Consider the following 12,181-nt stretch of genomic DNA (forward strand, 5'->3'; position numbering starts at 1 on the left):
TGAGAAAGTTTTAATTTAAATTTTGTCACGAGTTATTTTATAGGAACAATGAGGAAACGAAATTAATAATAGTTTAATGTGTAACGTACTGTTTGTTTTATCTTAAATCAACGATTGCCAATGGTTATATTTTATGTATTATGAACAAAAGAAAGTAATAATGCGCTAAATAATTTCAAACAGTATTAACTTGACTTTAACTTCATAATTATTATGCTAAACTATAAGCTAGAACCGTACGACTTTGTTTAATGCGATATTAATAATTCTATATTATTGGACAATAAAAGGTTTTATTATAACGCGATCAGAGACAAAAGAGTATACAATAGTAAATATTGATATATTATTGGTATTAAAGGCATGTAATATTTTAGGGTAATATTTCCTAATTTTTCTCAGAATGTACTTGACATGGTTGCCTGGAAAAAGTAATTCAATTATTATATTTTAAATACATGTAATTGGCGACTGCTTAAAAGTAGGAACGAAAATTATTTATGCTCAATCTATAGTTATTAAAATATAAAATTATTATTAATTTTTAACACAATTCAGAGTAGGAATCATGGTGAATACTTCTAAGGCTCTAGATTATTATTGCTATTTCATATATAATTTGCATGAATCATACACACATAAATTATACACGCGTTTTTCCTTCATTTAATCAAGATAAAAGAGCGCACATAGCGTTCTCGATTTTTTAATTAAAAAAGCAATTATTTTTGTTATAACTTCTATTACATTCTTTCTTATGATACACACGCGCGCGCGTGGTGTGTGGACAAAAAGTTCGTATACTGAATTCTTTTTTCTGCTAACGTAGCAACATTGTAGATTTCTACGATGGCGTGACGTGTAGTAGTATAATAGAGAGTATATGCGAATATATTCAGTAGAATTTTGTTACTATAACAATTGTGCATGCAATTTTTTATACTAGTAATTGTGAAAGTTTTTTTTTTTTCATTATCGGGTGCAGTATGATATTTTGACAGAACAATAATGGATGAGAAATTCATGAAATGTTACAGATGGTTTGAATATTAATTTCTGGTCAATTATTGAAGAGAACATGAGAAATTTGATTCTCTGTTTTGTAAAAACATCACGCTGTATTTCGATGGTGCAAAAAAAAAACTATTCTCATAATTATTGATATGAAAAGCTGCATGCGCAATCGTTAATAAAACTGTAATTATACTGAACGTGCTCTTAGACTTAATTATAATAGCTATATCATAAAAGCTTATAATATTGCTTGTTAGTAGAAAAAAATTCAATGAATAGACTTTTTGTCCACATTACGTATTATAAGTATAACATGAATTGTATTGGTGCCTATTATTTTACAGCGATGAATAGGAATTAACACACAAGCTCCCTTTATCATCTTAGTTTCCAACAGAGATATTTTGGAAAACATTATTAAATTAATATTTATCCATCATCCTTACATAAATAATCTATAAATTTTCATACGACGAATTGCAAATTGTGTCCAATAAATTAAACTTGAGAAAAACCTCAGCATGTTTCTCTGATCGCTAAAAAATTACTTAAATAAGTATTTCTTCGTGTATTGTTAGTGCATGTCTGATATATCATTTAATGTAAAAAAAAATTCAAAAAATGAGGTAAACAAACGATCAATGTGTATATGTAAAATTGATATTTGCACAAAATTAAACTATTTCTCGCAACTATCTATCACGATTCAAAAGTTCTACATAACTTAACGCAACTATATACGTAATTGGCAGACTTTTGGTTGCATTGCTCTTAAAATTTGTATCATGCGATTTACAACAAGCATAGAATCGGAAAAAATAAGAGTAAAGCATCTTTTTGACTATATCACGTGGATACTATCTATACATGTAGCTAGTTCAGCTACAAGGCTATAAAGCCCCTCGAGTACTACTATCTTGTCTCTTTTAACGTAGAAATACTATACTCAAATAGAATTCAAAAATCTATCTATCAAAATCTATCTCTTCTCTGTAGATAGTTGAGTCTTAATTCATCGAAAGTATACTTTCGGTGATATCTATTTTAGACATTATAGCTGCTGGACAGAGAAAATACAACATGAATTGATTTGTGAAAGTCATGTAAAAATGGTGGAAGTACCAAAACGGGGAGGAACATGTATTGTTCGCAAAACTGAGAGCTACCTATATTTAAGAAAAATTATTAAGTAGCAAATGAAAGATTTATGGTCGGGTTGTACGTGTACTAGCTGACAGATGGTCCAATCATAGACTATATATTCATAACGGGGAAAATAAACGAGAACTTAAAAGAATAGCGCCTAATTGTGTTATGCGAAGGATGGGAAACAGCGCGCGTACAGAAAGTTATGATTGTAAATAAAAGTGAATTAAAAATAAAGACCAGAGGCACATCTACGTAGTCATATAAAATTATAAAAAATTGAATTTTCAATTAAATTACCATTTAAATTATAAAGATACCTTTTAAATTTTTGTGTTGTTTAAAATAAAAGTAAGTAAAAAAATTCTCAAGATAATTACACACAGAAAAGGAAATCATTGGATTTATCATGTGTTGAATTTTTGAAATAACCACTTAAATATTTGAAAGTAGAACAATATTTTAGAATTGGGACATTGTTATTATTTTTTTTATCAGTCTGTTATAATAGTTGTTACGTTGATTATCTAAAAGCATCCTTGTTTACTCGCAGTTATTGCACAATGAGCACTTATTTTACGACAAAGTGTGCGTCATGATAATATGCTGCAAAAATGTATCACGCTGTTTTTCAAGCATCGCATATTGAACACAACAAAGTTACAGAGAAATTATTATATATGATGTTAAAATATGAAGGATTTTAAACAGATATTATAAAAAGCAACAGGCAAGAGATATTCATATATTTTCAGTGTAAACCAAGTATGTGTATATACTTGTGGTAAGACTACGTATCTCATAGCTTTAACGGCTCGCCGATACCCAAGTGGAAGCAATCTTCTTTGGTAGCGTTATCGAAATTGCGATCACATCAACGACGCATATTACGTCTCGTTGTTAAAAAAAAGCTGTATGGCCAATTTAATGTGTTCTGTTAACAAAGATGGTATGTTTCCACTGAGGAAGAGCGTATAAAAGAGTAATCGTTTGGATGTTGATTGTTAAATGTTAGGATAGATGGGTACAACGTTATATCTTTTCAACCAGAATTGCATGTTGAGTACTTGCATTTTGTCTCTTATCTTCGGCTACATTGCGGCGTTATTTCATCGGATTTCAATCGTCGATACGTGTCACTGTTTGTTATGTAAAATGTAAATCATGATTCAATTAAACGTATAAGCTCTTCTGTATATGTGAATTTTGAGAAACTCAAGCAAAATAACAATAACGTTAAAAAGACGTTATAATGAATCGTAAATAATTGAAAAATGGATAAGCTGAAATAATAAATTATTGAACTTTTCTTATTTTCAGTAATGTAGATTAACTCTTATCTCAGTTCAACTTACTCTTCATCTTATTCTAATTTTTAGAACTATAAAAAGATGAAGAGTTAATTGAACCGACATTGAGATTAAACTATATTGGTAAAAACAGGCATAATTTTTAGAACTGAAAAAAATGAAAAGAATAAACTGAATTGAGATTAATAAGTTAATCTCTACATTATTGTGAGAAAATAGGAAAGATTCAATAATTTACTTTGTAACAAGCATTAATAATTATGTTAAAGTCATTTTAATGTCATTTTGATGTTATAATGACTTATGTTTTGCTCGGGAAAGCGTGAAATGTTTGATTTGCAGCAACGCAGTCACTGCCGTCGTTTTCCTGCAATGAAAACCAATTCTCGCTTTGAACGGTTTTGGTACTGTCGTAAAAAAATTATTTGTGACATATATAAATTGGTTATATTATCGTACAAGATTCATTTAAAAAGATTTATTGTATACATATACATGTGGAATGTTTTGTCTATTGTCTTTGAGGAATTTTACGTTCCATGTCTAATCATGTCTCGCAATTATTACAAATTATTTACTGTACTATATCTTGGAAGTATGTATTTTATAAATAAAAATAGATAACCAATATGTATACGTATTATCATCTGTTTTATTATTTTAAAGTTGTATCATTACGTTTGTTGATATTTATTATTCTTTGGATAAAATTTTAATAATACAACTGATGGAGCATTTGTTGAGATGGAATTTGCAATGGATTGGCGCAAAGCAGATACTTCGGCTGATAAGTGAAATAATATATTTGCATATTACACAATATTAATATAATCTGCTATTTTCTATTTGCTACTATTTACTATGTTTTGAGGTCATAAGGATGTGCGTTTAGTCTACTTATATTTTCAATTATAATTTTACTTTTTACTAAGGTGAAAATTACATAAAAGCACTAATACAAACTTTGTAAGCAAATCTTATAAGAATAATGACTTTAGTAATATTTTATCGGTGAAGCTATTGAAATAATTCAATCTAACTAATCAAATTTATCATAGAAAATAATGAGAGTAATTTTTAGAAATCTAAAAATATATCATTACATATATAGAAAAATTATAAGAAAATACAATTATAATAGACTATTTTATTTAAATTAACAATATTAACATAGATTTGATATAGTTTAATAATCCCACAAATTTTGTTTGATCTTGGAACTTAAATTAATACATTTCTTTAATGTAAATGCCATATTTTGTTTTATATAAAGAAATTGTATAAATTGAAGAATTTTTCAATTATGCAATATATACGTACTTGTAGGCAAAAGAGGCCAAAATATATCAATCATATAGATTGATATGTTAAACATTATCTAAATTTCTTTTACAATTCACATTATAGAATTGCTTTAGTTCTTAATCTGAAGATTTTGTTTTCAATTTTACTGCTAGCTGATTAGCCACATAATCCCAATATCGCCATCTTATTGTATCATATTTTTTTGATAAATCCTTGCATAGCTAAAGTATAAGTACATATATCAGATATGACAAATAAATTGAATATTATAAAATGCATAATGTTAAAAAAAGTCTTACCTCGTATGCAAAATTAATATGAAATAACGGAGATAAGGTTTCGTCTGATGGACAACTTTCTTGACAAATATCAATCATACAGGCCAATAAATGATTAGTACGGCATCCTTCTTTGTACATCTTTTCACATTTATGTCTTACTTTCTCATTATAACCTAAACCTTTACTATGATGTGATAATATTCTAAAAAGATAATTTAAATATATTCAAATTAAAATATTTCTTGAAATATTTTAAAAACTCCTAGTATATCAGACATAAGTACCCTCTTAAATAGTTCCAAGCACTCTCATTTCCTTTTTCCAACTCAATCTTTTCCAATGTAAAATCAACTTCCTTATCTATTACTTCTTGCTCAAACTTTGTTGTATTACTTATAACAAAATAGCGCTGGTTCCAAGCAGAATTATTACGAACATCATCATTTAACAACTGTTCTACATATTCCAATTCCTTGTCATATAAACTGCAATCACAATCATATTTTTTTTATACATGTGATCTCACAATCAGATATAATAAAACAATATTACTATATGTATGTGTTACATTCTGTACACATATATAAAGATATACTTACTTAAATGTTTGTATGCACCACTGACGATGTTGCCAAGCATGATAATTCTTTGCATCTTTATATAAAACGGTTTCTATAAATGCTAATTCTTCACTAGGATCTTGTAACCATTCTACTATGACCTTTCTGTGATGCCAAACTTGATAATTTTTAGAATTACATTTTATCATTCGATCTGTATATTTTAGTTCTTCGTGTAAGTCTTTTGCCAAAGTTTTAAGTATCTCTCTTCTGTATTCCCATACAGTATAATTGGCTGGATTAAACCATATACAGGCTTCTGTCAAAGCTAATGCACGTTCTGACTTTTCACTCGATTTTAGAATGGCACGGAAATAATCATAGGCATCCTTAACTAAAAATTAACATCAACATGAGATATATACAAATAAACGTTATAGAATTTATTAAAGTAAAATCTTTTATGGAGAATAATAAGTTTATATAATATTTTATGTTCTATAGAATACAACTTAAAAATGAAACTTCTTAAATGTCATTTAAAGGTGAAAAAAATACGATTTTTTTAATTATATATACTTACACTTTTCGGAATATGCAATGGATACAACAGGATGAGGACCATCATCCTGAGGTATAGGAGTTATATCATTCCATTCAACACGATCTTTATATAATGTCCACGGTGTTTTTTCGTGATCATCATTACTATTTAATTCGTCGTCAGAATTGTCTGACATGGTTTTCTACTTTAATACAGTATTTTCTGTCAAAAATTATAAACGAAAACAAAATAGCAAAAGTTTTGTTTAATGAATCCTAACCTAACCTTCACTTTTGTACTTCGTTTAGTGCTAAAATACGATGCTTGTATAATAATATTAACGTTGACGTTAAAAACCTTAAGAATAGTTAAATATCCTACTCGTTTGCTGCGTTTATTGTAGTGTAATTAGCATCACGTGTCTTCACATTTAAAACTAAATATTTTTCAGTGAATCTTTTGTCTAGATATTCGTACACATCGCGATTGTTGATTAAAAAAATATACTTACGTATAATTAAATATAATCTTCGTCTCTTTATAACATTTAACTTTTTGTAATAGTTAATCTTTTGTATATAGAAAACAACTAACGTACTGACCGATGTCCAATTTACAGCGATAGTGAGTTACACTTTTTATGTTCAAAGTGAGGTAGTTGTTCGGTCGAATTATTGGATAGAAAAAGAGAAAAAAAATAAAAAGTACAGAAAGTGCAGTTGCAAAGAATAGATTTATTATTATCAGTGATGACAGTGCATACCTCTTTTTATATATATTATATATATATATATATATTATATATGAGATGGAAAAGGAATACATCAAATCATTCAGAAATAACCGCATACCTCTCTTTCTCCTATTGTCCCTATTGATTTTCAAATTTACTGTAATAATTTGATAGCAGACCTATCTGGAAAAATTATAACATGAGAAATGCATTAGGGTAAGAAATGATTAATACCGATCGTTTATTTAAATAAAAAATTAATCTCATGTATACATTAAAATTTATAAGATTTATTGAATAGAACGAAACAATAAAATTATGTTTTTGTTTAAGATTTAAATTAAAAAATTGTGTTACATTATATAACAATATTCTCTATAATCTATGCATTGTTTACAAAATAAATTTGTTTTGTATGGACACAGGAACACTCATCTCACTCTCTCAATTCTATATTCTCATCTCACACGTATTCACTGAATATGCTACAAAGCATTCTACAGTAGCAAGTTTGTTAACAAATTATTTCCATATTTTTGGTACACATTTTATAACAATTATTATGGTGAAATCTCGACATTCTGTATATATTCGTAGGCTACTCAAAAATGACCAATTTGCATTAGTTATATTATACAAGTGATTAACTATGTACATAATTTATTACTTTATGTGAAAATTGGCCAAATTTAAAAAAACTGACCATTATTACTATAGATATATAATACAGTTACTCCTTTGTAGCAGATTTAACAAAATTTGCGGTAACTGTTATTTTTAGAATCTTACCAAAAATAAAAGATAATTTTGTATATTTAGGATGCGAGTGCAATTTACAAAAAAATATATATACCACAAAATTGCTATTATATATCAGAATTACTAAATATAACAAAGAAAATTGCTTTCTTTCTCTCTCTTCCTTTCCATATGTACGAATAATACTTTATTTCTAGTCGGTTATCGCAGAATTGAAATTTTGTTCTCTTTTCTTCACTAGAATAAATGATTCCTTTGAGCTTACAGAACAGCAACAGATAGCTTATACAAGTGTATATAAATGGAATCTATTTTTCTTTTTTACAGAACGCAAATTATTTAATTAGAATTAATTTTTCTCCTCCTTTTTCTCGCCTTCAGGTTCCTGTTGTGATTGACTTTGATTTTGACTTTCTCTCTCTGCTGCCATCTATAAAATCAACAAGTTTAAATAACGGTCCTTGAATTACAGCGTAATCTATATTATGTTCAGTAAATAAATTTTTACATCAATCAAGTACCTTTTTGTATGCCATTTCAAACAATTTCAAGCTTGCTTGTTGAAGTTCATTCGTTTCCTTTTTGATTTCTTCAGGATCTACGTCATCTTTCTTAGCCAAAGTCTCTCGTAGTTTTGAAACCAGTTCTTTAAGTTTGTCACACTAAAAAAAGTAATAAAAGAAAAGTAATAAAAATATCAAATTTACAGAAATATATTAAAATATTAAAAGCAATAATATACCTCTTCTTGTGGTAATTGTGGTTTGAATTCTTCTAGCTTCGCTTCTGTGTCATGTATAATTCCCTCTGCTTGATTGATAGCTTCAACTCTTTCTTTCTTAATTTTATCTGCCTTTGCATATTGTTCAGCATTTTTAACCATGTTTTCAATTTCATCTTTGCTGAGGCCACCACTAGATTGAATAACAACTGTAAAAAAAAAACAGATTTAGAATATCCCCATTAAGAAAATATAATTCGTTATTATTATGATAATAACTCAGTTGAATGTAATCCACAATCTTATTAATATTTCAAATAAGTTTCAGAGACGAAAAATATAGGCATCATTGTAGTATCATGTCTTTAATATTATATATATATATAGGCTGATACATGCACAATACCGTTTGCATCAATATCGAATGTTACTTCTATTTGTGGTACACCTCTTGGTGCAGGTGGAATACCAACAAGACTAAATTGTCCTAAAAGCTTGTTATCACCAGCCATTTCTCGTTCGCCTTGATGAACTTTAATCTCGACTTGTGTTTGACCGTCCGCTGCTGTAGAAAATACCTGACTCTTCTTTGTAGGTATAGTTGTATTACGAGAGATTAATCTTGTAAATACACCACCAAGTGTTTCAATGCCTAAAGAAAATTGTTAAATATTTTTTTATTACTAATCACAAAGTATTTTCATTTGTAATGAAAGATGAATGGAGCATCAGTAAATCAATGTCTTCATTTATTATCAGAGAGAAGATTAGTCTAAGACATCACAGTTTCGTATATGTAAAATAATGGAACAATTTAAGTAAAAATTTTACCTAGTGATAAAGGTGTAACGTCAAGAAGTAAAACATCTGTTACATCTCCTGCAAGTACACCTCCTTGAACTGCAGCACCAACAGCTACGGCTTCATCCGGATTTACAGCTTTCGATGGTTGTCTGCCAAATATATCTTGAACAGTTTGTTGTACTTTCGGAACCCTGGTCATACCACCAACCAATAAAACTTCTCCGATATCAGATTTTGTTACTTCAGCATCAGAAAGCGCTTTCTGACATGGTTGAACAGTACGCTTAATCAGATCATTTACAAGACTTTCAAATTTACTTCTGGATAACTTAAGATTTAAATGCTTTGGTCCACTAGAATCCATAGTAAGGTAGGGAAGGTTTATATCCGTCTGAAGGGAACTTGACAATTCTATTTTAGCCTTTTCTGAAGCTTCTTTCAATCTTTGCATTGCCATTGCATCTTTAGTTACATCTATACCTTGCTGCATTGTTTTAACAAATCGATTATTATTATTAACATAAATTTACTTCAATAAGCAAATATAGTGATGATATTTAATTATTAAAAAAATTCATACCTCTTTTTTGAATTCAGATACAAGATAATTAACCAATGCATTGTCAAAATCTTCTCCTCCTAAAAATGTATCTCCATTTGTGGATTTTACTTCAAAGACACCCTTCTGGATTTCTAAAATTGAAATATCAAAGGTACCTCCACCTAAGTCGTAAACAGCAATACTGAAAAAAGAACAACATATTAATTACATCTATTTTTTTGCAAGATATATAAGAAATATAACATAAATTTCAATAAAAATTTCAGCATAAGATATATATCTTTAAAGACAAAAACTCTGCTTTAAAAATATATATTGTATGCTCCTATAAATTATTTTATAAAAGTATTTTTCATATTATGTCTTGATGAAATATATTTTTTACATTTTATCTTCTTGTTTATCCATTCCATAAGCAAGTGCAGCTGCAGTTGGCTCATTAATTACACGAAGCACATTCAATCCTGCAATCTGACCAGCATCCTTTGTCGCTTGTCGTTGTGAATCATTAAAATACGCTGGTACAGTAATAACAGCATTCTTTACTGGAGTATTTAAATAAGCTGCAGCAGTTTCTTTCATTTTCATAAGTACAAATGCTCCAATTTGACTGGGAGAATACATTTTTCCATCCGCACCTTGAACCCATGCATCTCCATTAGATGCCTTCACAATTTTGTATGTTACACTCTTCCTGTAAGAACATATTATATATTAATATATTACATAAAGCAAATACCATATAAAAATTGATATAAATAATAAAAATATCAATATGATACTTACATATCCTTTTTCACTTCAGGATCTTCAAATCTTCGTCCAATTAACCGTTTTGTTGCATAAAATGTATTAGAAGCGTTTGTGACTGCTTGACGTTTTGCAGGCATACCAACTAAACGTTCATCGTCTAAAGAAAAAAAACAAAAATCATTTTTAAAAAATGATAAAACTAAATAAATATATTTTCTAGAATTTGATTTACATAATTTATATTTTTTATTTATTGCATAAATAATTGCAAATAGTAATTATAATTAATAATTGTTACCAAAAAAATTTTATTATTAATATATAATAATTTAGTAATTACCTTTCGAAAAAGCAACATAAGATGGTGTAGTCCTAGAGCCTTCAGCGTTTTCTATAACCTTAGCTTGCTTGCCCTCCATTACTGCTACGCAGGAAAAAGTAGTTCCAAGATCTATACCGATAACTGCACCCTTTACACCTTCGGATCTATTAAAAATTAAAATAATTTTAAGAGCTGTTCTAAACCTAAGAAACATACTTTTATACATTTATGATATTTATTTCTTATTACTTACTTATACCGATACTGTTGCATATCGGTAAATCGATGTGGTACAGTGACTGTTGGAGCTGCAACCTAAAATGTTAAAAATATTATATAATATGTATATTTAAATTGCGTTTAATAATTGAGTATTTATTGCAAAATATTTATTACAATATCATAAATATCATTTTATATAAGAAATTAAAAAAAATAGTTGGAAAGATACTTACAACTTTTTATTAACATAAATTAAAAAGGTTTAAAATAAACAACAAGATAATAAAATATAAATTAATCACATATATATATATAATTATATTTATAGTACAATGGAGGAGATCTATTATTACATAAAAAAATCTATAATAGTTGAAACTTTTTTAAATTAACCTATAAAATCAATTTTAGCTAGTTTTAATAGTTCTAGCAATAAAACCTTCGGTATGCAAGGCACCGAAAGTTGCGTATATCGTCGACAGTACGACTTAAAAAAGCACTTTTGCTAAATATGAGGTAACAATTCACTCACGTGCCGGCTTTAAAATCGGCGTCGTGCTAAAATTAATGTGCGACAGAAATTTCACGCGACGCATAATCGCGAAGTAATTTAAGATCATTAGCGTAAGATAACAAGGAAGCATTGCCAATTAAGTTTCATCTCTCATTAGACGACATGCAAATAGTAACGATTGCAAGCAAGGAAAAGTCACAGGATCGTGATATCTATCGGTACTCACATTTTTCAAAATCGTGCTGAATTGTTGTTTCCTAACGAGATCACACGTAACTCCAGTGCAGCTACGGTTCAATAATCTCGCAGCGATCAACATTTTGGCCTTTTTTCGGTACGAAATTTCGGCGAAAGTCAACAGAAAACGCGGCGTGTTCAGCCTCACGTGTAATGATGCAACTCCTGTAAGTCCATGAAATACGTATACCACGCGCGCATCTCATGGCGCATTCATTCCAACGATCAGACAATGGGTGTCCGAGTGTTCACGAATCGCTTGCGTTATACTATGGTTCCAATAGAATATACCAATGGCGAACGTTCACCGTCATCCTACCACTCCTAAATAGCGAAACTTCCCGAATGTTCTACCGACAGCAGAGAGAAGCCTGAGAGCGGCCATGCCCGGGAT

At 28.9% G+C, this 12,181-nt stretch overlaps 2 protein-coding genes across 2 annotated transcripts; both read right to left on the reverse strand.

Annotated features, from left to right (window-relative positions):
* Positions 1 to 4,891: 4,891 nt before the first annotated feature.
* Fnta (farnesyl transferase alpha) lies at positions 4,892 to 6,356 on the reverse strand. The gene is made up of 5 exons (XM_018537465.1): positions 6,200 to 6,356; positions 5,656 to 6,010; positions 5,341 to 5,541; positions 5,075 to 5,258; positions 4,892 to 4,996 (listed from the first exon to the last, which is right to left on the reverse strand). The coding sequence occupies exons 1-5, from the start codon at positions 6,354 to 6,356 to the stop codon at positions 4,892 to 4,894; spliced, it is 1,002 nt and encodes a 333-aa protein (XP_018392967.1).
* A 1,454-nt stretch (positions 6,357 to 7,810) lies between these two features.
* Hsc70-5 (Heat shock protein 70 cognate 5) lies at positions 7,811 to 11,936 on the reverse strand. The gene is made up of 11 exons (XM_018537464.1): positions 11,777 to 11,936; positions 11,068 to 11,129; positions 10,833 to 10,978; positions 10,526 to 10,649; positions 10,125 to 10,433; positions 9,758 to 9,920; positions 9,205 to 9,661; positions 8,755 to 9,025; positions 8,395 to 8,584; positions 8,174 to 8,314; positions 7,811 to 8,082 (listed from the first exon to the last, which is right to left on the reverse strand). The coding sequence occupies exons 1-11, from the start codon at positions 11,867 to 11,869 to the stop codon at positions 8,002 to 8,004; spliced, it is 2,037 nt and encodes a 678-aa protein (XP_018392966.1). The 5' UTR covers positions 11,870 to 11,936; the 3' UTR covers positions 7,811 to 8,001.
* Between the last annotated feature and the right edge of the window lie 245 nt (positions 11,937 to 12,181).

The sequence above is a fragment of the Cyphomyrmex costatus genome, unplaced genomic scaffold (assembly GCF_001594065.2).
Source record: "Cyphomyrmex costatus isolate MS0001 unplaced genomic scaffold, Ccosl1.0 scaffold173, whole genome shotgun sequence".
NCBI classification, from domain to species: domain Eukaryota; kingdom Metazoa; phylum Arthropoda; class Insecta; order Hymenoptera; family Formicidae; genus Cyphomyrmex; species Cyphomyrmex costatus.

Excerpts from the sequence above, each read along its gene's own strand:
- Fnta (XM_018537465.1), bottom strand. The coding sequence starts at position 6,356 with ATGTCAGACAATTCTGACGACGAATTAAATAGTAATGATGATCACGAA. Across the intron at positions 6,011-6,199 it reads CATTGCATATTCCGAAAAGT|TTAAGGATGCCTATGATTAT; the intron begins GTAAGTATATAT and ends GTTAATTTTTAG. Across the intron at positions 5,542-5,655 it reads TGGTGCATACAAACATTTAA|TTTATATGACAAGGAATTGG; the intron begins GTAAGTATATCT and ends TTGTGATTGCAG.
- Hsc70-5 (XM_018537464.1), bottom strand. The coding sequence starts at position 11,869 with ATGTTGATCGCTGCGAGATTATTGAACCGTAGCTGCACTGGAGTTACG. Across the intron at positions 9,026-9,204 it reads CGTTACACCTTTATCACTAG|GCATTGAAACACTTGGTGGT; the intron begins GTAAAATTTTTA and ends AATTTTCTTTAG. Across the intron at positions 8,585-8,754 it reads GTGCATGTATCAGCCTATAT|AGTTGTTATTCAATCTAGTG; the intron begins ATATATATAATA and ends TTTTTTTTTTAC.